Source organism: Oncorhynchus keta, chromosome 10 (genome assembly GCF_023373465.1).
Source record: "Oncorhynchus keta strain PuntledgeMale-10-30-2019 chromosome 10, Oket_V2, whole genome shotgun sequence".
Lineage (NCBI taxonomy): Eukaryota > Metazoa > Chordata > Actinopteri > Salmoniformes > Salmonidae > Oncorhynchus > Oncorhynchus keta.
In genome coordinates, this window is record NC_068430.1 from 83,299,553 (window position 1) to 83,324,954 (window position 25,402).

At 40.4% G+C, this 25,402-nt stretch overlaps 3 protein-coding genes and 1 long non-coding RNA gene across 17 annotated transcripts in view; 1 reads left to right on the forward strand and 3 right to left on the reverse strand.

The window, feature by feature from the left end:
- Nucleotides 1-23,228, reverse strand: part of LOC127931980 (zinc finger and SCAN domain-containing protein 2-like) — a 50,654-nt gene extending 27,426 nt beyond the window's left edge. The window contains exons 1-3 of the mRNA XM_052526137.1: nt 22,705-23,228; nt 11,287-11,548; nt 10,299-11,155 (exon numbers count right to left, since the gene is read on the reverse strand). Coding sequence (XP_052382097.1) covers nt 10,299-11,155; nt 11,287-11,548; nt 22,705-22,845 — 1,260 coding nt within the window. The 5' untranslated portion in view covers nt 22,846-23,228. The remainder of the gene's footprint in view (nt 1-10,298; nt 11,156-11,286; nt 11,549-22,704) is intronic.
- Nucleotides 1-23,347, reverse strand: part of LOC118383962 (gastrula zinc finger protein XlCGF57.1-like) — a 39,735-nt gene extending 16,388 nt beyond the window's left edge. The window contains exon 1 of the mRNA XM_052528586.1: nt 23,235-23,347. The gene's annotated coding sequence lies outside the window, so the exon portion shown is untranslated. The remainder of the gene's footprint in view (nt 1-23,234) is intronic.
- On the forward strand, nt 5,294-9,590 carry LOC127932587 (uncharacterized). 6 transcript variants are annotated; one of them, XR_008146117.1, is made up of 9 exons: nt 5,294-5,707; nt 5,806-5,937; nt 5,982-6,047; nt 6,644-6,687; nt 6,902-6,945; nt 7,115-7,158; nt 7,350-7,437; nt 7,906-8,059; nt 8,442-9,590. It is a non-coding gene; the product is annotated as an uncharacterized LOC127932587 (long non-coding RNA). The 6 variants fall into 6 exon arrangements; XR_008146119.1 differs by lacking the exons at nt 6,644-6,687; nt 7,350-7,437 and having other exon boundaries at nt 5,806-6,091; nt 7,950-8,081; nt 8,772-9,590; XR_008146118.1 differs by lacking the exons at nt 6,644-6,687; nt 7,350-7,437 and having other exon boundaries at nt 5,806-6,091; nt 7,972-8,081; nt 8,772-9,590.
- Nucleotides 23,348-23,764: 417 nt separating the features above from the next.
- Nucleotides 23,765-25,402, reverse strand: part of LOC127932592 (filaggrin-2-like) — a 2,200-nt gene continuing 562 nt past the window's right edge. For 3 of the 9 annotated variants that reach the window (XR_008146141.1, XR_008146142.1, XR_008146140.1), the window contains exons 2-3: nt 24,840-25,289; nt 23,765-24,385 (exon numbers count right to left, since the gene is read on the reverse strand). Coding sequence is in view for 1 of the 9 variants with exons in the window: in XM_052528594.1 (XP_052384554.1) it covers nt 23,890-24,385; nt 24,840-25,289; nt 25,356-25,387 (978 nt within the window). In the remaining 8 variants the exon portion in view is untranslated. The other 6 variants (XR_008146139.1, XM_052528594.1, XR_008146138.1 and 3 more) reach the window with 6 other exon arrangements.

The window sequence follows — 25,402 nt, forward strand, 5'->3', positions numbered from 1 at the left end:
GTGGGCAGGGATATAGTGGGTAGGGATACAGTGGGTAGGGATACAGTGGGCAGGGAGTGGGCAGGGATACAGTGGGCATGGAGTGGGGGATACAGTGGGGATGGATACAGTGGGCAGGGATATAGTGGGCAGGGATACAGTGGGCAGGGATACAGTGGGCAGGGATACAGTGGGCAGGGATACAGTGGGCAGGGATACAGTGGGCAGGGATACAGTGGGCAGGGATACAGTGGGCAGGGATACAGTGGGCAGGGATACAGTGGGCAGGGATACAGTGGGCAGGGATACAGTGGGCAGGGATACAGTGGGCAGGGATACAGTGGGCAGGGATACAGTGGGCAGGGATACAGTGGGCAGGGATATAGTGGGCAGGGATACAGTGGGCAGGGATACAGTGGGCAGGGATACAGTGGGCAGGGATACAGTGGGCAGGGATACAGTGGGCAGGGATACAGTGGGCAGGGATACAGTGGGCAGGGATACAGTGGGCAGGGATACAGTGGGCAGGGATACAGTGGGCAGGGATACAGTGGGCAGGGATATAGTGGGCAGGGCAGTGGGCAGGGATACAGTGGGCAGGGATACAGTGGGCAGGGATACAGTGGGCAGGGATACAGTGGGCATGGATACAGTGGGCAGGGATACAGTGGGCAGGGATACAGTGGGCATGGATACAGTGGGCATGGATACAGTGGGCATGGATACAGTGGGCATGGATACAGTGGGCATGGATACAGTGGGCAGGGATACAGTGGGCAGGGATACAGTGGGCATGGATACAGTGGGCAGGGATACAGTGGGCAGGGATACAGTGGGCAGGGATACAGTGGGCAGGGATACAGTGGGCATGGATACAGTGGGCATGGATACAGTGGGCAGGATACAGTGGGCAGGAATACAGTGGGCAGGGATATAGTGGGCAGGGATATAGTGGGCAGGGATACAGTGGGCAGGGATATAGTGGGCAGGGATATAGTGGGCAGGGATACAGTGGGCAGGGATACAGTGGGCATGGATACAGTGGGCATGGATACAGTGGGCATGGATACAGTGGGCAGGGATACAGTGGGCAGGGATACAGTGGGCAGGGATACAGTGGGCAGGGATACAGTGGGCAGGGATACAGTGGGCAGGGATACAGTGGGCAGGGATACAGTGGGCAGGGATACAGTGGGCAGGGATACAGTGGGCAGGGATACAGTGGGCAGGGATACAGTGGGCAGGGATACAGTGGGCAGGGATACAGTGGGCAGGGATACAGTGGGCAGGGATACAGTGGGCAGGGATACAGTGGGCAGGGATACAGTGGGCAGGGATACAGTGGGCAGGGATACAGTGGGCAGGGATACAGTGGGCAGGGATACAGTGGGCAGGGATACAGTGGGCAGGGATACAGTGGGCAGGGATATAGTGGGCAGGGATATAGTGGGCGTTAGTGGGTCGTTCCACCAATTTGGTGCCTTTGGCAAAGTGCAAAATTGGTAAAACAAAAACTTTTGATTTCACATAATTTGAACATTATATCATAAAGAGCACATGTTCAACTTCATAAAAACACGTGTTCCCATCTCAAGAGGTTCAATAAAACAATGACTGTAGTAAGTGGCGATTAAGTGCAGGGTTGGCGATATCTTCTTAAATCAGCCATCAATCCCCTTGTGACAGGGGAATGAAAGCTTGTTGTGTCCACCAGGCAGTTGAATGCAAGCTTCACAACAACAACAATAGTTTAAACATTTCTAACCTGGCTAACAGTTTTCACAATCAAACACGAGGAAATGGCCAAAGAACCAGCTCATCTGCTTTCACTCTGTGTTCACTATACACGTTCAATGTTTCCACATTAAATAAATAACAATCTTCAGAAATGACTGTCAAAGCAACACCTCGGGCTTCACAATGGTGGTGAAGCTTGGAGACATTTGGGGATTAAGTGGGTTAAAATCTCTAGAAGTGACAGAGGGACAAAATGCTGAATTTTGGCAATTTATCAAGTCTACTAGAAGCTGACGGATTATGATTTTTCAACGCCGATACCGATGATTTGAGGACCAAAAAAGCTGAAACCAAATTAATCGGCCAAGTTTTTATTTGACTGATCGATATGTGTGTGTATGTATTTTTTTTTATTTTAAATTGGCCGATTAAATCGGTATCGGCTTTTGTGTCCTCCAATATATATATATATATATTTGTAATGATGACAATTACAACAATACTGAATGAACAATGAACACTTTTAATTTGAACTGAATACATCAAATCAATCTAGTCTCAAATAACATGAGAACAACATGGTAAAAGGAACCACCAGCTTTCATGGGTCTTCAATAATCCCAGTTCAGAAGTTTTAGGTTGTAGTGCAGAAAGCAGAGCTTGTCTGCCTGGTCCCCTGTCAGTCTGCTCCTCCACTTATCATAAATGTTCCCCACCTCACTGAACACTCTCTCGCTTGGGACCGAAGAAGATGGAGGACAGAGAAACTTCTTTGCCAGTGGAGCGAGTGACTGAAATCTGTCCTCGTTCTGCTTCCACCACTCCAAAGGCAAGCCGCTCTTTCTGTCAATGACAGGCTCTGTGAGGTAACGCTCAAACTCAATGTCAAAACTGCACTGGACTCCAGCCCTGCCCTGTTGGCTTCCAAGGATTCTAGCGTAGAGGCTGTCCACCAGACTGGGTGGCTGATCTACCTGGACTCTTTGCCTTTTTGCACCTGGATCTGTGTCCTCCTCTTCACTCGTCCTTTCTGCTGTGGCTCTGGGATTTGGTTTCCTTAGTAGGTCAGACTCCTCCTTCAGCCACTCTGTTGCTTTCTCTAGTGCTGTCCCTGAGGTGAAGGCATAGCTCTTGTAACGTGGATCCAGGACAGTCGCCAGCACCAGGCACTTTGTCTCCTCGGCCTTGGAGAACCGCCGTGTCAGACTGTCCAACATGGTCTTCCGTAAAGTGTTGATGCCTTGAGTAGAAGAACCCTCCTGCTGCAGCATCAGCTTCAGCACCGACACACTGGGGATGATGCACGCTGCTGTGGAGTTGGAGTGGCTCATCTCCACGGTCACCTCCTCCATAGGTGCCAGAGTCTCAATTAGGTTAGAGACCATGTCCCACTGTGCAGCAGACAAGCCGCTGATGTGTCCGTATTCACCTGCATACACATTCAGTGCACGCCTCTGTTCAAACATCCTCTGCAACATGTGTAGTGTTGAGTTCCAGCGAGTTTGAACTGTTTGGATGAGGCTGTGTTTGGGGAGGCCAAGCTCTTCCTGAATGGCCCTCAGCCTCTGTTTGGCCAGTACACAGTGGTCAAAGTGAGTTGCACAGCTCTTCAACATGGCAATAATGTTTAGCACAGCTCTCTGACTGGACAGGCCGTCGTTGATTACAAGCTGTAGGGTGTGTGCACTGCAGCTGAAGTCTGGAAGCTCTGCCAGTCTCACACCTTTCACCATGTTTGCCCCACTGTCCCTGAGGACCAACACTACACGTTCTGTGTGGATGTCCCAGTATTCCAACATGGTCAAAAACATCTCTCTGAGGTAGTTTCCTGTGTGTGATCCAGTCATAGTCTTGACATTCAGCACAACCTGCTTTCTTGTCCAGACATCGTCAATGAAATGTCCCGTAAGGCTCATCAGGGACTCTGTAGTGCCTGACCAGCAGTCAGTTGTGAACGCCATGTGTGGAGCGTTCCCTGGTGCCACCAGATTCTTCACTTTCATCACAACTCTTTCATGTGTTTTATCTAGCATTTCTGTGCGAAAGAATGTTTCATCTTTGATCCTGTACAGGGGTTCAGCGAGACTAATCAGCCGCTGAAAACCAACGTCAGACACCACTGTGAATGGCTGGTTGTCAGTGGCAATCATCTCAATAATTGCTTCATCCATCTTCTTGGCCCTTGGGTCTTTGTCCTGCCATTTTGGGTCTTTGTCCTGCCATTTTGGGTCTTTGTCCTGCCATTTTGGGTCTTTGTCCTGCCATTTTGGGTCTTTGTCCTGCCATTTTGGTCTTTGTCCTGCCATTTTGGGTCTTTGTCCTGCCATTTTGGGTCTTTGTCCTGCCATTTTGGGTCTTTGTCCTGCCATTTTGGGTCTTTGTCCTGCCATTTTGCTTGTTTATGAAAAAGTTGCAAGAGTGTAGCCTGCGATGTCTGTGACGTGTCTGCATCACTTTTTCCTTGTGAAGAATTTGCATTTGCTTTTTTCATCATTGCTTCCTTATGGGCGTTTGGGTGGATGTTCTTAAGGTGATTCCACAGGTTAGTGGTATTTTTGGATTTAGCCATTGCTGACCCCATGCTTATATCTTTATCACAAATAAGACACCTTGCTTTCCCTGGTGCCAATTCAATGTAATGGTCCCACACTGGTGCTCTGCTTTTCTCTGCCATCTGTAAAATTAAACACACACACACACACACACACACACACACACACACACACACACACACACACACACACACACACACACACACACACACACACACACACACACACACACACACACACACACACACACACACACACACACACACACCTCTCTGAAGTGACAAGGATACATAAGTCTGCTTAGGAGACACAAATACTCTCAACTGTTTGACTAATAAAGATTGAGTTTAAATTACCTGTGATGAATGTTGAAAACAAAAACTGTAATTTCTATATGCAGGAAATCCTATTTTAATAATGGACATGGTAAGAACCGACGACCAAAGTGTGAGTCATAATTCCCATGACACCTTCCAGCAACATCTGAAAAGCGGTTCCTTCATTCATTCCTTCCATAGGATGTTTTTAGATCGATTTCAAATAAGGTCTGTGTTTCCTGTAGGATTACACCACCTTCACAATTTGATCACTGTGCAGATATCCATAGGACAAGGTGACTCTGATCAATATCGACTAAATATAAGCAGACGATAAATATTTTTTAGTAGAGTGGAATTATTGAAAATATGTTGACAAACGTTACCTTATCCTAGTGAGATTTACACGGGTATCAAAAACTTTGACGTTGATCTACTCTAACACGTTCTCTGGTAACATTCTATGGAAGACATGAATGGTAAAATATATGTTGGTTTATTTTTGAACCATTCCATTATAGTTTTCTATTAGGTTTTAATGATAGTAACATTCTATGGAAGACATGAATGGTAAAATCTCAGAACCTTTCAATGAAATACGGAACCGTTCTGTATTTTATCTAGGGTGGCATCCCTAAGTCTAAATATTGCTGTTACATTGCACAACCTTTAATGTTATGTCATAATTATGTCCCTGCTGAAGAGCCAGGCGGCCCACTCTGTTGTATATACCCTGACTCTGCGTGCAATGAACGGAAGAGACGTGACAAGTTTAATATTGATATTTCCCTAGTTTAATATTGATATTTCCCTAGTTTAATATTGATATTTCCCTAGTTTAATATTGATATTTCCCTAGTTTAATATTGATATTTCCCTAGTTTAATATGATTATTTCCCTAGTTTAATATTGCCTGCTAACATTAACTTATTTTAACTAAATATGCAGGTTTAAGAAACATATATACTTCTTTGTATTGATTTTAAGAAAGGCATTGATGTTTATTGTGAGGTACATTGAGGTTTATGATGAGGTACATTGATGTTTATGATGAGGTACATTGATGTTTATGGTGAGGTACATTGATGTTTATGGTGAGGTACATTGAGGTTTATGGTGAGGTACATTGAGGTTTATGGTGAATACGTACATTGAGGTGTTTATGTTTAGTTCAGGTACATTGATGTTTATGATGAGGTACATTGATGTTTATGATGAGGTACATTGATGTTTATGATGAGGTACATTGATGTTTATGGTGAGGTACATTGATGTTTATGGTGAGGTACATTGAGGTTTATGGTGAGGTACATTGAGGTTTATGGTGAGGTACATTGAGGTTTATGGTGAGGTACATTGATGTTTATGGTGAGGTACATTGATGTTTATGGTGAGGTACATTGAGGTTTATGGTGAGGTACATTGATGTTTATGGTGAGGTACATTGAGGTTTATGGTGAGGTACATTGATGTTTATGGTGAGGTACATTGATGTTTATGGTGAGGTACATTGAGGTTTATGGTGAGGTACATTTGTTTATGGTTAGGTACATTGATGTTTATGGTTAGGTACATTGATGTTTATGGTTAGGTACATTGATGTTTATTTAGGTACATTGATGTTTATGGTTAGGTACATTGATGTTTATGGAGGTACATTGATGTTTATGGTTAGGTACATTGATGTTTATGGTTAGGTACATTGATGTTTATGGTTAGGTACATTGATGTTTATTAGGTACATTTGTTTATGGTAGGTACATTGATGTTTATGATGAGGTACATTGATGTTTATTTACATTGATGTTTATGGTTAGGTACATTGATGTTTATCTTGACAAAACATTGATGTTTATGATGAGGTACATTGATGTTTATGGTTAGGTACATTGATGTTTATGGTGAGGTACATTGATGTTTATGGAGGTACATTGATGTTTATGGTTAGGTACATTGATGTTTATGATGAGGTACATTGATGTTTATAATAGGTACATTGATGTTTATGGTTAGGTACATTGATGTTTATGGTTAGGTACATTGATGTTTATGATGAGGTACATTGATGTTTATGATGAGGTACATTGATGTTTATGGTTAGGTACATTGATGTTTATGGTTAGGTACATTGATGTTTATGGTGAGGTACATTGATGTTTATGGTGAGGTACATTGATTTTATGTTAGGTACATTGAGGTTTATGGTTAGGTACATTGATGTTTATGATTAGGTACATTGATGTTTATGGTTAGGTACATTGATGTTTATTTAGGTACATTGATGTTTATGGTAAGGTACATTGTGTTTATGGTAGGTACATTGAGGTTTATGGTGAGGTACATTGAGGTTTATGGTTAGGTACATTGAGGTTTATGGTTACTCTGATGTTTATGGTTAGGTACATTGATGTTTATGGTTAGGTACATTGATGTTTATGGTTAGGTACATTGATGTTTATGGTGAGGTACATTGATGTTTATGGTTGTACATTGATGTTTATGGTTAGGTACATTGAGTTTATGGTTAGGTACATTGATGTTTATGGTTAGGTACATTGAGGTTTATGGTTAGGTACATTGATGTTTATGATGAGGTACATTGATGTTTATTGTAACATGTTTATGGAAGTACATTGATGTTTATGGTTAGGTACATTGATGTTTATGGTGAGGTACATGATGAGGTTTATGGTTAGGTACATTGATGTTTATGGTTAGGTACATTGATGTTTATGGTGAGGTACATTGAGGTTTATGGTTGAGGTACATTGATGTTTATGGTTAGGTACATTGATGTTTATGGTGAGGTACATTGAGGTTTATGGTTAGGTACATTGATGTTTATGGTTAGGTACATTGAGGTTTATGGTGAGGTACATTGATGTTTATGGTTAGGTACATTGATGTTTTATTGGTTGGGTACATTGATGTTTATGGTTAGGTACATTGATGTTTATGGTTAGGTACATTGATGTTTATGTTGAGGTACATTGATGTTTATGATGATGAATTGACATTGATGTTTATGGTATTTTAGGTACATTGATGTTTATGGTGAGGTACATTGAGGTTTATGATGAGGTACATTGAGGTTTATGGTGAGGTACATTTGTTTATGGTTAGGTACATTGATGTTTATGGTTAGGTACATTGATGTTTATGGTGAGGTACATTGAGGTTTATGGTGAGGTACATTGATGTTTATGATGAGGTACATTGATGTTTATGGAGGTACATTGGTGTTTATGGTTAGGTACATTGATGTTTATGATGAGGTACATTGAGGTTTATGATGAGGTACATTGGTGTTTATGGTTAGGTACATTGATGTTTATGGTTAGGTACATTGATGTTTATGGTTAGGTACATTGATGTTTATGGTTAGGTACATTGAGGTTTATGGTTAGGTACATTGAGGTTTATGGTTAGGTACATTGATGTTTATGGTTAGGTACATTGATGTTTATGGTTAGGTACATTGATGTTTATGGTTAGGTACATTGATGTTTATGATTAGGTACATTGATGTTTATGGATAGGTACATTGATGTTTATGGTTAGGTATTGATGTTTATTGATATTGATGTTTATGAGGTACATTGATGTTTATGGTGAGGTACATTGATGTTTATAGATACATGATGTTTATGGTGAGGTACATTGATGTTTATGATGAGGTACATTGATGTTTATGGTTAGGTACATTGATGTTTATGGTTAGGTACATTGATGTTTTTATGGTTAGGTACATTGATGTTTATGATGAGGTACATTGAGGTTTATGGTGAGGTACATTGATGTTTATGGTGAGGTACATTGATGTTTATGGTTAGGTACATTGATGTTTATGATGAGGTACATTGATGTTTATGATGAGGTACATTGATGTTTATGGTTAGGTACATTGATGTTTATGGTGAGGTACATTGATGTTTATGGTTAGGTACATTGATGTTTATGATGAGGTACATTGATGTTTATGGTTAGGTACATTGATGTTTATGGTTAGGTACATTGATGTTTATGGTTAGGTACATTGATGTTTATGGTTAGGTACATTGATGTTTATGGTGAGGTACATTGATGTTTATGGTTAGGTACATTGATGTTTATGATGAGGTACATTGATGTTTATGATGAGGTACATTGATGTTTATGGTTAGGTACATTGATGTTTATGGTGAGGTACATTGATGTTTATGGTTAGGTACATTGATGTTTATGGTTAGGTACATTGAGGTTTATGGTGAGGTACATTGATGTTTATGATGAGGTACATTGATGTTTATGATGAGGTACATTGATGTTTATGGTGAGGTACATTGATGTTTATGGTGAGGTACATTGAGGTTTATGGTGAGGTACATTGAGGTTTATGGTGAGGTACATTGATGTTTATGGTGAGGTACATTGATGTTTATGGTGAGGTACATTGATGTTTATGGTGAGGTACATTGATGTTTATGGTTAGGTACATTGATGTTTATGGTGAGGTACATTGAGGTTTATGGTTAGGTACATTGATGTTTATGGTGAGGTACATTGATGTTTATGGTTAGGTACATTGATGTTTATGATGAGGTACATTGATGTTTATGGTGAGGTACATTGAGGTTTATGGTTAGGTACATTGATGTTTATGGTGAGGTACATTGAGGTTTATGGTGAGGTACATTGATGTTTATGGTGAGGTACATTGATGTTTATGGTGAGGTACATTGAGGTTTATGGTGAGGTACATTGATGTTTATGGTTAGGTACATTGATGTTTATGGTGAGGTACATTGAGGTTTATGGTTAGGTACATTGATGTTTATGGTGAGGTACATTGATGTTTATGGTGAGGTACATTGATGTTTATGGTTAGGTACATTGATGTTTATGGTTAGGTACATTGATGTTTATGATGAGGTACATTGATGTTTATGGTGAGGTACATTGATGTTTATGATGAGGTACATTGATGTTTATGGTTAGGTACATTGATGTTTATGATGAGGTACATTGAGGTTTATGGTTTATGGTGAGGTACATTCGTGCAACAATTGTGCTTTTGTTAAATCATCACCCGCTTGGTGAGGTAGGCTGTGATTCGATGATAAATTAAAAGGCACCGCATCGACTATATGCAACGCAGGACAAGCTAGTTAACCTAGTAATATCATCAACCATGTGTAGTTAACTAGTGATTATGTGAAGATTTATTGTTTTTTTTATAAGGTCAGTTTAATGCTCGCTAGCAACTTACCTTGGCTCCTACCGCACTCGCGTACCAGGTGGTCAAGCCTGCCACGCAGTTTCCTCATGGAATGCAATGTAATCGACCATAATCGGTGTCCACAAATATCGATGACCAATTGTTATGAAAACTTGAAAAATCGTCCCTAATTAAAATCGGCCTTTAGTATTTATATTAAAAACCGGATGTATTGATTTCACAATGGCCTATATTAAAGGGCATCTCATTGAACATGTATTTTAATATTGGATAATAATAGTAGTAATGGAACGACCCTGACATTTTAACTGGTGATATTTTAGGGACGATAACCAAGTGAAACTCATCCCACACGGAGAGCAGTGGTAAGGTTTCTCGCCGTATTCTCTTGATGATTATTTAGGTATCCTTCCCAATGGAATCTCTTTCCACACTGATCACAGCTGTACGGTTTCTCCCGTGTGTATCCTTTGGTGGTTATTTAGGTGTCCTACCTGATGGAAACTCTTCCCATACTGATCACAGCGGTATGGCTTCTCTCCAGTGTGATATTTCTGGTGTTCATTTAGCCGTCCTGCCCGACTAAAGCGCTTCCCACATTGGGAGCAGTGGTAGGGCTTCTCGCCACTGTGTACTCTCTGATGTGTCTTTAGGTCTCCTGCTTGATTGAAGCTTTGGGAACAGTGGGGCTTCTCTCCACTGTGTATTCTCTGATGACTCTGAAGGCTTCCTTCCAACTTACAACTCTTCCTACAATGAGAGCAGTGGTAAGGCTTCTCTTTGTGCATTAGCTGGTGCCTCTTCAGATTAGATGACAGACTGAAACCCTTCCCACACGGAGAGCAGTGAAAAAGATTCTCTCCTGTGTGAGTTTGTTGGTGTGCCTTTAAATGTGATAACTGATTGAAACTCTTCCCGCATTCAGAGCATTGATGAGGCTTCTCTCCTGTGTGTATTTTATGGTGTCTCTTCAAATGCAATGATGAATCAAAAGTCTTCCCACACTGGGAGCAGTGGAAAGGCTTCTTTCCTGTGTGAGTAAGTTGGTGTGTCTTCAAGGTGCCTGGGGTCTGAAATCTCTTGCCACATTGACCACACATGTAAGGCTTCTTTGTTTTGAGAGTCTGTTGGTGTGGTATGAGGTGAGTTGGACAAATAAAACTGTCTCTGCAGTCTGAGCAGGGGTGGGGTCTACAAGTGTGTCTTCTCAACTCCTCTGGATCATAGAAACTAGTGTAGCAGTCCATGCAGTGGTGATGTTTCTGTCTTGAGTTCCTCCGTCTGTGTTGTTTATGGTTTCCTGATGCTGTGGAACTGGGCTCACTGTCTGAACCTGGGTTGGAGATCTCTCCTGTGGGAATATGGACAGATACGGGGTTAGAATCAGGAACAGCATTGGAAAGGGCTTTAAAATATGTTTGATGCAAGCAGAAACAATACAATAGGCACCAACCTCTCTCCATACTCCACACCTGAACTTACCTGGGTCAGTGATACTATCTACTGCTGCCTCCTCCTCCTCCTCATCCTCTTGGTCTGGAGCAGACACTTCCCTGTTCTCCACCTCCTCTTTGACTTCTCTCTCCTCCCATTCCTCTTTGACAATCACATTGAGTTCCAGTGTTTGACTGCAGTCCTCCAGCTTCACTGAGACCATCTCTGGACCCTGCTGTGAGCTTCTCTGGGCTGGAACACCACAGCCAGAACCCGGGGACTCTGTGGACTTCTGTTCAGACATGGAAGGCTACAGATGGATTCAAAAGAGGAAGAACAACAAGTGAAAGGTGAGTTTCACTAAATGATAAAGGGATAGACCATGCTAAATATTCCATGCACTAGGAATCCCTGCTAATAAAATGGAACGAGCTTGCTCACGTTGCTATGGCGATGGCAACGACAGCTAACAGTCAGCAATGTGGAGTTATTATTTGGGTTATCTTTAGCTTACTGACCGGCCCTTAATCACGAATCTCTGTTCCAGTACATTACACAGAACAGTCAATGACCCCATGACGGAGGTTTTTGAAGATAATATTCTCCTCGGGGTCAAACAGTGACAAGGGTCTGTAGAGTTCAGCTCCGACTACAGCGATTTCTTAAAAATGTAACATGGTAAATGTGTACCATGTACCTCTGTCTGTCCTGTGTAGTTGTGGTAAATGCGTACCATGTACCTCTGTCTGTCCTGTGTAGTTGTGGTAAATGCTTACCATGTACCTCTGTCTGTCCTGTGTAGTTGTGGTAAATGCGTACCATGTACCTCTGTCTGTCCTGTGTAGTTGTGGTAAATGCTTACCATGTACCTCTGTCTGTCCTGTGTAGTTGTGGTAAATGCTTACCATGTACCTCTGTCTGTCCTGTGTAGTTGTGGTAAATGCTTACCTCTGTCTGTCCTGTGTAGTTGTGGTAAATGCTTACCTCTGTCTGTCCTGTGTAGTTGTGGTAAATGCGTACCTCTGTCTGTCCTGTGTAGTTGTGGTAAATGCGTACCTCTGTCTGTCCTGTGTAGTTGTGGTAAATGCGTACCATGTACCTCTGTCTGTCCTGTGTAGTTGTGGTAAATGCTTACCATGTACCTCTGTCTGTCCTGTGTAGTTGTGGTAAATGCTTACCATGTACCTCTGTCTGTCCTGTGTAGTTGTGGTAAATGCGTACCATGTACCTCTGTCTGTCCTGTGTAGTTGTGGTAAATGCTTACCTCTGTCTGTCCTGTGTAGTTGTGGTAAATGCGTACCTCTGTCTGTCCTGTGTAGTTGTGGTAAATGCGTACCATGTACCTCTGTCTGTCCTGTGTAGTTGTGGTAAATGCTTACCATGTACCTCTGTCTGTCCTGTGTAGTTGCCTGCCTTGGTCTGCTGAAATCCATTATTTCTACTACATAAGACAGAGGTACAACATAAGGTGAAATGTAACCTCTCCGTCTGTCTAACATAGTGTCTATACATACATAGTCTATCTTGTGTATAATGGAAGTATACATGGCTGGATGGCAAACCAGTGGAAGTATACAGGGCTGGATGGCATACCAGTGGAAGTATAAAGGGCTGGATGGCAAACCAGTGGAAGTATACAGGGCTGGATGGCATACCAGTGGAAGTATACAGGGCTGGATGGCAAACCAGTGGAAGTATACAGGGCTGGATGGCATACCAGTGGAAGTATACAGGGCTGGATGGCAAACCAGTGGAAGTATACAGGGCTGGATGGCAAACCAGTGGAAGTATACAGGGCTGGATGGCATACCAGTGGAAGTATACAGGGCTGGATGGCAAACCAGTGGAAGTATACAGGGCTGGATGGCATACCAGTGGAAGTATACAGGGCTGGATGGCATACCAGTGGAAGTATACAGGGCTGGATGGAAAACCAGTGGAAGTATACAGGGCTGGATGGCATACCAGTGGAGGTATACAGGGCTGGATGGCATACCAGTGGAAGTATACAGGGCTGGATGGCATACCAGTGGAAGTATACAGGGCTGGATGGCATACCAGTGGAAGTATACAGGGCTGGATGGCAAACCAGTGGAAGTATACAGGGCTGGATGGCATACCAGTGGAGGTATACAGGGCTGGATGGCATACCAGTGGAAGTATACAGGGCTGGATGGCATACCAGTGGAAGTATACAGGGCTGGATGGCATACCAGTGGAAGTATACAGGGCTGGATGGCATACCAGTGGAAGTCTACAGGGCTGGATGGCATACCAGTGGAAGTATACAGGGCTGGATGGCATACCAGTGGAAGTATACAGGGCTGGATGGCATACCAGTGGAAGTCTACAGGGCTGGATGGCAAACCAGTGGAAGTATACAGGGCTGGATGGCATACCAGTGGAAGTATACAGGGCTGGATGGCATACCAGTGGAAGTATACAGGGCTGGATGGCATACCAGTGGAAGTATACAGGGCTGGATGGCAAACCAGTGGAAGTATACAGGGCTGGATGGCATACCAGTGGAAGTATACAGGGCTGGATGGCATACCAGTGGAAGTATACAGGGCTGGATGGCATACCAGTGGAAGTATACAGGGCTGGATGGCATACCAGTGGAAGTATACAGGGCTGGATGGCATACCAGTGGAAGTATACAGGGCTGGATGGCATACCAGTGGAAGTATACAGGGCTGGATGGCATACCAGTGGAAGTATACAGGGCTGGATGGCAAACCAGTGGAAGTATACAGGGCTGGATGGCATACCAGTGGAAGTATACAGGGCTGGATGGCAAACCAGTGGAAGTATACAGGGCTGGATGGCATACCAGTGGAAGTATACAGGGCTGGATGGCAAACCAGTGGAAGTATACAGGGCTGGATGGCAAACCAGTGGAAGTATACAGGGCTGGATGGCAAACCAGTGGAAGTATACAGGGCTGGATGGCAAACCAGTGGAAGTATACAGGGCTGGATGGCATACCAGTGGAAGTATACAACACTTTTTTTGATATACCATTGTTGGCTTGTTTTAACCACTCCTATATAAATGGTAGATGATCAGACACGCAACAAGAAGGTCTGATATCATTATCACTGAAACAGGGCCCGAGTGGTTTATATAAAGATCCAGTCCATTAAAAAAATTGGAAACCTCTTACACTTCAGTGTTGTGATGCAAAAATCCTAGCAAAATGCTTGGCACACAGAATTTAAAAAAGTATTGTCAGATATTATTCATCAGACAGGTTTTTACATGGACGATACATTGGAGATAATATAAGACAAGTACTGGAAACGATAGAACACTGAAATATCGGGGACACCAGGCCCGGTTTTCATAGCTGATTTAGAAAAGACTGGAGTTTATATATAAATGCCTAGAATATTTCAATTTTGGGGAATCTCTTATAAAATAGGTCAAGGTTATGTATAGTAACACTAGGTGTAAAATAGTAAATAATGGCTATATCTCAGAAATGTTTTAACTCTCTAGAGGAGTAAAACAAGGTTGTCCACTATCGGCATATCTGTTCATTATTGCCATCGAAATGTTAGCTGTTAAGATTAGATCAAAGATAATATTAAGGGATTAGAAATCCGTGTCCTGAAAACTAAGGTGTCATTGTTCGCTGATGATTCATGTTTTCTTTTAAAACCACAATTAGAGTCTCTCCACGGCCTCCTAGAGGATATAGATACTTTTAAACCACAATTAGAGTCTCTCCACGGCCTCCTAGAGGATCTAGATACTTTAAAACCACAATTAGAGTCTCTCCACGGCCTCCTAGAGGATATAGATACTTTAAAACCACAATTAGAGTCTCTCCACGGCCTCCTAGAGGATATAGATACTTTAAAACCACAATTAGAGTCTCTCCACGGCCTCCTAGAGGATATAGATACTTTTACTCTTCTCCTCTCTGGATTAAAACCACAATTAGAGTCTCTCCACGGCCTCCTAGAGGATCTAGATACTTTTGCTCTTCTTCTCTCTGGATTAAAACCACAATTAGAGTCTCTCCACGGCCTCCTAGAGGATCTAGATACTTTAAAACCACAATTAGAGTCTCTCCACGGCCTCCTAGAGGATATAGATACTTTTACTCTTCTCTCTGGATTAAAACCACAATTAGAGTCTCTCCACGGCCTCCTAGAGGATATAGATACTTTTGCTCTTCTCTCTGGATTAAAACCACAATTAGAGTCTCTCCACGGCCTCCTAGAGGATCTAGATACTTTTGCTCTTCTCTCTGGATTAAAACCACAATTAGAGTCTCTCCACGGCCTCCTAGAGGATCTAGATACTTTTGCTCTTCTCTCTGGATTAAAACCACAATTAGAGTCTCTCCACGGCCTCCTAGAGGATCTAGATACTTTTGCTCTTCTTCTCTCTGGATTAAAACCACAATTAGAGTCTCTCCACGGCCTCCTAGAGGATCTAGATACTTTTGTTCTTCTCTCTGGATTAAAACCACAATTAGAGTCTCTCCACGGCCTCCTAGAGGATCTAGATACTTTTGCTCTTCTCTCTGGATTAAAACCACAATTAGAGTCTCTCCACGGCCTCCTAGAGGATCTAGATACTTTTGCTCTTCTTCTCTCTGGATTAAAACCACAATTAGAGTCTCTCCACGGCCTCCTAGAGGATCTAGATACTTTTGCTCTTCTTCTCTCTGGATTAAAACCACAATTAGAGTCTACTATACGGCCTCCTAGAGGATCTAGATACTTTTGACTCTTCTCTCTGGATTAAAACCACAATTAGAGTCTCTCCACGGCCTCCTAGAGGATCTAGATACTTTTGCTATCCCTCTGGTTAAAACCACAATTAGAGTTCTCTCCGTGTAGTTGCCTCCTAGAGGACTAGATACTTTTGCTCTTCTTCTAGTCTGACCAATTAAAAGTTGACCAATTAGAGTTCTCTCCATGTAGTTGACCTCCATGTAGTTGATCTAGATACATGTTTGACTCTTACCATGTAGTTAAAACCACAATTATGATACCATGTGATGACTATATTACGTATTTGATCACTACCAAAAAGTTGACCACATTTTGACCATTACCATGTAGTTGACCAATTAAATGGTCTGACGGAGATGTAGACATACAAATCCCAAAGGAAAGAAATTCTCACTCCAATACATTTTTATAGAAAGTTAGCAAAAACAGATAAGATCTTGCTACCATGGAAAGGAAAATACCTGTCTATTTGTGGAAAAATCCCCCTGATTAACTCCTTAGTTATATCAGTTTACCTATTTGCTTATGCTTTTGCCTACACCTAGCGACCTGCTTTTAAATTATATGAACAAAAAATATTCAATTTTATTTGGAACTGCAAACCAGATCAAATTAAAAGGGCCTATTTATATAACGAATATGAATTCAGTGGGCAGAAATGATTAAATATTAAAGCATTAGACCTCTCACTAAAGGCATCAGTCATACAAAAGTTATACTTAAATCCAAACTGGTTCTCTAGTCAATTGGTAGGAATGTCTCATCCCATGTTCAAGAAGGGCCTTTTCCCCTTTATTCAGATCACACCGGCTCACTATCAGTTGTTTGGAAAGGAAATCATCTCCATAATATCTTTATTTTTTAAACAAGCCTTAGAAAGTTGGTTGCAATTTAATTTTAATCCACCTGAAAGGACGGAACAAATAGTACAACAAATATTGTGGTTAAATTAAAATATATTATATATATATTGATAAAAAAACTGCATTTATCAAAGAAATTTAAAAAAAAAGGTATACATTTAGTGAATGACATCATAAATAGGACTGGTGGAGTTATGTCACACATGCAGCTAATACAGACATATGGAAATGTCTGCTCTACCCAAAATTACAACCAATTAATTGCAGCATTACCACAAAAATGGAAGAGGCAAGTAGAAGGGGAAAAAAGTAAAGAACTTGTATGTCGGCCCTTTATTAAAGAACATAAATGGTTCAAGAAAAGTGTGATAAATAAACACCTTCACCAATTTCATTTAAGGACCAAAAAACTGACAGCTGTGCCATATAAATGGCAAAATAGTTGGGAAGAGATGTTCGATGTACCCATTCCATGGCACATGGTTTATGAATTGATACGCAAAACAACGCCGGATTCAAAACTTCACATTTTTCAATATAAATTACTATACAAAATCCTTGCAACTAATAGAATGTTATATATATGGGGGATACAATGTTCCCAGCTCTGCAGATTCTGCTGTGAGGAGGCAGAGTCATTAGATCATTTATTTTGGTACTGTCCATGTGTAGCTCATTTTTGGTCACAGGTCCAGGAATGTCTGAAGAATTGCAACATTTGCCTAGAACTAACACTACAGACACAGTCTACTTTACAATAGTTCTCCAACACTACACAGAACTAACACTACAGACACAGTCTACTTTACAATAGTTCTCCAACACTACACAGAACTAACACTACAGACACAGTCTACTTTACAATAGTTCTCTAACACTACACAGAACTAACACTACAGACACAGTCTACTTTACAATAGTTCTCTAACACTACACAGAACTAACACTACAGACACAGTCTACTTTACAATAGTTCTCTAACACTACACAGAACTAACACTACAGACACAGTCTACTTTACAATAGTTCTCTAACACTACACAGAACTAACACTACAGACACAGTCTACTTTACAATAGTTCTCTAACACTACACAGAACTAACACTACAGACACAGTCTACTTTACAATAGTTCTCTAACACTACACAGAACTAACACTACAGACACAGTCTACTTTACAATAGTTCTCTAACACTCCACAGAACTAACACTACAGACAGTCTACTTTACAATAGTTCTCCAACACTACACAGAACTAACACTACAGACACAGTCTACTTTACAATAGTTCTCTAACACTACACAGAACTAACACTACAGACACAGTCTACTTTACAATAGTTCTCTAACACTACACAGAACTAACACTACAGACACAGTCTACTTTACAATAGTTCTCTAACACTACACAGAACTAACACTACAGACACAGTCTACTTTACAATAGTTCTCTAACACTACACAGAACTAACACTACAGACACAGTCTACTTTACAATAGTTCTCTAACACTACACAGAACTAACACTACAGACACAGTCTACTTTACAATAGTTCTCTAACACTACACAGAACTAACACTACAGACACAGTCTACTTTACAATAGTTCTCTAACACTACACAGAACTAACACTACAGACACAGTCTACTTTACAATAGTTCTCTAACACTACACAGAACTAACACTACAGACACAGTCTACTTTACAATAGTTCTCTAACACTACACAGAACTAACACTACAGACACAGTCTACTTTACAATAGTTCTCCAACACTACACAGAACTAACACTACAGACACAGTCTACTTTACAATAGTTCTCTAACACTACACAGAACTAACACTACAGACACAGTCTACTTTACAATAGTTCTCCAACACTACACAGAACTAACACTACAGACACAGTCTACTTTACAATAGTTCTCCAACACTACACAGAACTAACACTACAGACACAGTCTACTTTACAATAGTTCTCTAACACTACACAGAACTAACACTACAGACACAGTCTACTTTACAATAGTTCTCTAACACTACACAGAACTAACACTACAGACACAGTCTACTTTACAATAGTTCTCTAACACTACAGACAGCAATACTGGGTGATTTGAAAAGCCATAGTCAATCAATCAATAATATAATAATTATTTTAGCAAAAACGTTTATTTTAAATTTACAATCTGTAGAAGCTATGAGAATAGGAAGGTTCAATTGTTTTGTGAAGCATCTACAGTAGAAAATATATGGCAAGTAGAAATCCGAAATGGATGATGTTGAGAGACAGATGGGAGAGGTTGAGTGGAGCTCAAGGCTGGGACTAATAACAAGATAAACAATGTAAAACATACGGGGTCTGTAAAATGTACATAGGTTCGGAACTTTTGTGAAATAGCACAGTTACAAATAGAAATCAAACTGGATCTGTAAAATGTACAGTGTGTATAGGTTGAAGGTAGAACAGAAGTGTTTTTGTAAATAGGCACAGTTTACAAATAGAAATCAAACTGTATGTCATCAGGTAAATAGAGGAAGGACTAAGAACAAACATGTGTAGAACTATTGTAAAGTATGATATGTGTCTGTATGTATATGTGTATAAGATGTATGGATTGAAGGTAGAAGCAGAAGGTATGTGTGTCTATATAGGTATGTGTATATTATGTAGGTATACTGTATGTATGTCTATATAGGTATGTGTATGTATATATGTGTATATTTATCTATATAGGTACGTGTATGTATATATGTGTATGTATATGTCTATATAGGTATGTGTATGTATATGTCTATATAGGAATATGTGTATGTATATGTCTATATAGGTATGTGTATGTATATGTCTATATATGTATGTGTATGTATATGTCTATATAGGTAAAACTATGTATGTCTATATAGGTATGTGTATGTATATATGTGTATATGTATGTCTATATAGGTATGTGTATGTCTATATAGGTATATGTGTCTATATATATGTATATGTCTATATAGGTATGTGTATGTATATGTCTATATAGGTATGTGTATGTATATGTGTATATGTATATGTCTATATAGTATATGTATGTGTATGTATATGTCTATATAGGTATGTGTATGTATATGTCTATATAGGTATGTGTGTATGTATATGTCTATATAGGTATGTGTATGTATATGGTATGTATATATATGTCTATATAGGTATGTGTATGTATGTCTATATATATGTCTATATATGTATGTACGTGTATGTGTATGTATATGTCGTGTATGTATATATGTGTATGTATATGTCTATATAGGTATGTATATGTCTATATAGGTGTGTGTATATGTCTATATAGGTATGTGTATGTATATGTCTATATAGGTGTGTGTGTATATGTCTATATGTGTGTATGTATATGTCTATATAGGTATGTATATGTCTATATAGTATGTATGTATATATAGGTATGTGTATGTGTATATGTCTATATAGGTATGTGTATGTATATGTCTATATATAGGTATGTATATGTATATGTCTATATAGGTATGTGTATGTGTATATGTATATGTCTATATAGGTATGTGTATGTATATATATGTATATATATGTCTATATAGGTATGTATATATGTGTATATTTATGTCTATATAGGTACGTGTATGTATATATGTGTATGTATATGTCTATATAGGTATGTGTATGTATGTATGTGTGTATTTATATATATATTTACCAAAACAATACGGGGATTGGAAATGATGCAGACAATTACATTGGAAGCAACATTCTTTCCGCAATATTAAGCTGATCCACCCTCCAGGAAAAAATAAATAAAGACTTGTTTTTGTATTTTATGTCTTCATTATTCCAGATTGTTTACCTATGTAGGGAAAATTGTGTTTGTACATGTGGTTCCAAGTTAGAAGTACTTGTTTATGAAAGTTTGCAGCTTAATAGGGATTTTACCCAAATCAACGGTGCATTTTAGTTGGACTTCTAGACCACCAATCTGTTGGAGTATTAAATTAGGGAGGATATTCCAGATGCAATCCTTATTTCTTAAATAGTTTTCTATCCATTTAATCTGAAATATTATATTAGAGGTTTTACAATCCAGAGCATTCAACCCTCCCTCACCTTGGGTCCTACATATTACCGCTTTTATTAAATCATGTTTGTTCCTCCATATGAAGTTAAATCATTTAGTATCAACCATTGTAGTTTCTGACAGAGGAACATCCAAGGCAAGGCAGGTATAAACTCATCTGGACCTTCAGACTGTGATAAAAGTACACGTCCAGATAAAGATCTCTTAATAACCAGGAGTTAAATCTCTTCCAATCAATGTCCTCTACAACAGGAGAGAAATTTAAGTCGGCCCTTTCTTTCTGATCTGTGCTAACTTTAATACCAAGATATGTGATCACAGCTTTTACAGGGATATTACATACTGAGTTTAAGTCACATCTTTTCCACAAAAATAATTCACATTTCCTGATATTCAGAGATAAACCTGATACATGTGTGAAGGCATTAATACCCTCAATAGCTTTCCTGACCTCATTATGATCTTTCCTTTTTTTAATACTGGTGTCATCAGCCGATTGGTCAATATTTTATCTCTTTGTCTTGTATCTGAATACCCCTAAAACTATCCTTATTTATATGAAGTGCCATAACTTGTGTGATCAATAAAAATAAGAAAGGAGAAAATTGGGCATCCTTGTTTAATTCCACGTCTAATCTCTGTAAAGTTCCATGGGATAATTTAACAGGGCTGTTACTATTATTGTAAAGTGTCTTAATTACATTTTGAAAATATTGACCAAAACCAAAAAATTTAAGAGTGTCAAAAAGAAAATAATGTTCAACTGTATCAAACACCTTGTAAAAGTCGACAAAGAAAAGTTATCTTCCATAATGTGCTCATTGTAGTCGATCAAGTCCAATACTAGTAGAATATTATTACACATATGTCTGCCCTTCATAAAACCAGACTGGGTTTCATCAATGATTTGGTCAAGACCTTTTTTAAGTCTTTCTGCAAAGATGGATGCAAGCATCTTTCCATCATTGTTCATTCATGTGATTTGGTCTCCAATTTTCTAACATCATAGAATGTTTGTTTGGTTTGGGTTTTACAGAAATGAGGCCTTGTGTCATAGAAACAGGCAGGACCCCTAAATCAATTGCCTCCTTAAAAACATTAAACATAAATTCAATAATATCCTTCTGATAATATTTATAGAATTCACTGATAATTAAATTTAAAAAAATGTAAAAAAATGATGGCATTGATAGAAATAATTTAATCACAAGACTTTTGGAAGTCTTCATCTATACATTTTGTATAGTCTTTGACAGAGTCTAGAAAGGCAGATATATTTAGTAGGACAGGCATGACTGGTAGAAAGGTTACCATGGAATTCTGAAAGATATTTTGAAACATCTTTTGGGTTTACATTTTTCTTTGCCATCTATATTAAGCTTATGAAAAGATGTACATTTAGAATTTTTTCTTTCTAAATTGTAAAAGTATTTTGTATTTTTTCTCCACCTTCCTCCAACCATCTCCTTCTTGATCTTACAAATGCCCCTTTTGTTCCTCTTAAAACTGATACACCTGCAGTGGTGCATCTTACTACTGACGACCTTCCCTTTAAATGCACCTCTTAAAACTGATATACCTGCAGAGTGTTTGTTGTCATATGATAACCAGATATTGTTACCACAATTGCATCTCAATAAGTGACATACCCTCTTAGCTCTCATCTTTCCCCCTGGGTGCCGGGGTCGTAAGGTAACGACGGCCTGAGCTGGGGACTGGAGGGGCGCAAGTTGTGAGTATCGTTGTCCATACTCACCACATTTTCATCACCCATTGGAGTATCTCCCCTCACAGTTACATTCTGAAGAGGAGTGCCCTCAATCACACCATCTTTTGGGGTTAACTGTCCATCTGACGATCTCCCCATTTCTTTCCTTTTGGTTCTGGTCGTTTCCATGTGGGTTCTACAAGCTAGTATTTGAGCTAGCAAGCTTATCTGGCTATCTAGTTGTGTCGAAAACTTAGTTTTAGGAGGTGGAAAACTTGCAGAAAGTAAACAAACTAAACCATATTCACACGGGGTTTATCACCGTAGAAATGAACTACCAAACGGTCATATTTGGGTAAATAAATCCAATAATTCCTTCAACTACCAAAACAAATGATCTGCACTGACCGCCATCTTGCGCGCCGACAGCGTGTTTACTAAAGGCTCGTTAGCAAGCTAGCTAGATCAATAGACTAATCAATGTTGATCGGGTGAGCGTGGACAAATTATCCGATTTATTAATCCGTGTTTGTTGTATTTGGAAACGTTATAGAAAATGTTAACAAGTTTGATTTTACCTTCACACTTGATTTTGAAAGTTGCCCGCTGCTGTTGTTGTTTTCCCTGTTTTAACAGAACGAGATATGCGCTGTTCCCGCGAGAATACAGATCTGTGCGCTCAAGACCGTCGTGGCTGCGCATATTGCGCAAATTCATTTCATCTTTCTTTCTGAATAGGATTTTATATTTGATTTAACCTTTATTTAACTAGGGCATTATAACATTATATTTTACCCAGTCATCTCAGATCATATGTGAATTGGCTTGAAGACCATTTTGGCAGTTTAATCACGGTTCCAAACTTCACTCAAACTGGTTGTAATTGATTTACGTGTCGATAGTGCCATCTTGTGGTTTAACGGAGCGACTACACATTGCATTCATCTCAACTTCACTGATGTCTTTTCTTTCAGCTTGAATAATCCTACAAATATATTACATCTAAACGACCAAAACAGCTATTCTGAATAATTCCCCAAAACCATAATTAAGAAACATGACAACAGTGATGGAATGTCATATTATTGTACCAATATAAATCAGGGACTTCTCAAGAAGGTAGAAAGAGCTTTTAATGTCAAAATAGAGCCGATCCATTCTATTCAAAATGACATATATTACACACAAGATAGTGTCTATACATACATAGTCTATGTTAGACAGACAGAGAGGTTACATTTCACCTTCTGTAGGTCCTGCTTCTATCAAAACAAACAGTACAAAGTATGGCAGCTCACAGAGGGAGTAACACTTTAAAACTGCAGGGGGGTGTTTTGAGTTTATCTTTACAGTGTGTGTGTCTTGACTCTCCGTGTGAGTGTGTGTCTTGACTCTCCGTGTGAGTGTGTGTCTTGACTCTCCGTGTGAGTGTGTGTCTTGACTCTCCGTGTGAGTGTGTGTCTTGACTCTCCGTGTGAGTGAGTGTCTTGACTCTCCCTCTCCGTGTGAGTGTGTGTCTTGACTCTCCGTGTGAGTGTGTGTCTTGACTCTCCGTGTGAGTGTGTGTCTTGACCCTCCGTGTCTCCGTGAGTGTGTGTCTTGACTCTCCATGTGAGTGTGTGTCTTGACTCTCCGTGTGAGTGTGTGTCTTGACTCTCCGTGTGAGTGTGTGTCTTGACTCTCCGTGTGAGTGTGTGTCTTGACTCTCCGTGTGAGTGTGTGTCTTGACCTCCGTGTGAGTGTGTGTCTTGACTCTTCGTGTGAGTGTGTGTCTTGACTTGACTCCGTGTGAGTGTGTGTCTTGACTCTCCGTCTCCGTGTGAGTGTGTGTCTTGACTCTCCGTGTGAGTGTGTGTCTTGACCCTCCGTGACTCTCCGTGTGAGTGTGTGTCTTGACCCTCTGTGACTCTCCGTGTGAGTGTGTGTCTTGACTCTCCGTGTGAGTGTGTGTCTTGACCCTCCGTGACTCTCCGTGTGAGTGTGTGTCTTGACCCTCCGTGACTCTCCGTGTGAGTGTGTGTCTTGACTCTCCGTGTGAGTGTGTGTCTTGACTCTCCGTGTGAGTGTGTGTCTTGACTCTCCGTGTGAGTGTGTGTCTTGACTCTCCGTGTGAGTGTGTGTCTTGACTCTCCGTGTGAGTGTGTGTCTTGACTCTCCGTGTGCGTGTGAGTGTGTGTCTTGACTCTCCGTGTGAGTGTGTGTCTTGACTCTCCGTGTGAGTGTGTGTCTTGACTCTCCGTGTGAGTGTGTGTCTTGACTCTCCGTGTGAGTGTGTGTCTTGACTCTCCGTGTGAGTGTGTGTCTTGACTCTCCGTGTGAGTGTGTGTCTTGACTCTCCGTGTGAGTGTGTGTCTTGACCCTCCGTGTGAGTGTGTGTCTTGACTCTCCGTGTGAGTGTGTGTCTTGACTCTCCGTGTGAGTGTGTGTCTTGACTCTCCGTGTGAGTGTGTGTCTTGACCCTCCGTGTGAGTGTGTGTCTTGACTCTCCGTGTGAGTGTGTGTCTTGACCCTCCGTGTGAGTGTGTGTCTTGACCCTCCGTGTGAGTGTGTGTCTTGACTCTCCGTGTGAGTGTGTGTCTTGACTCTCCGTGTGAGTGAGTGTCTTGACCCTCCGTGTGAGTGTGTGTCTTGACCTCCGTGTGAGTGTGTGTCTTGACTCTCCGTGTGAGTGTGTCTTGACCCTCCGTGTGTGTCTTGACCCTCCGTGTGAGTGTGTGTCTTGACCCTCCATGTGAGTGTGTGTCTT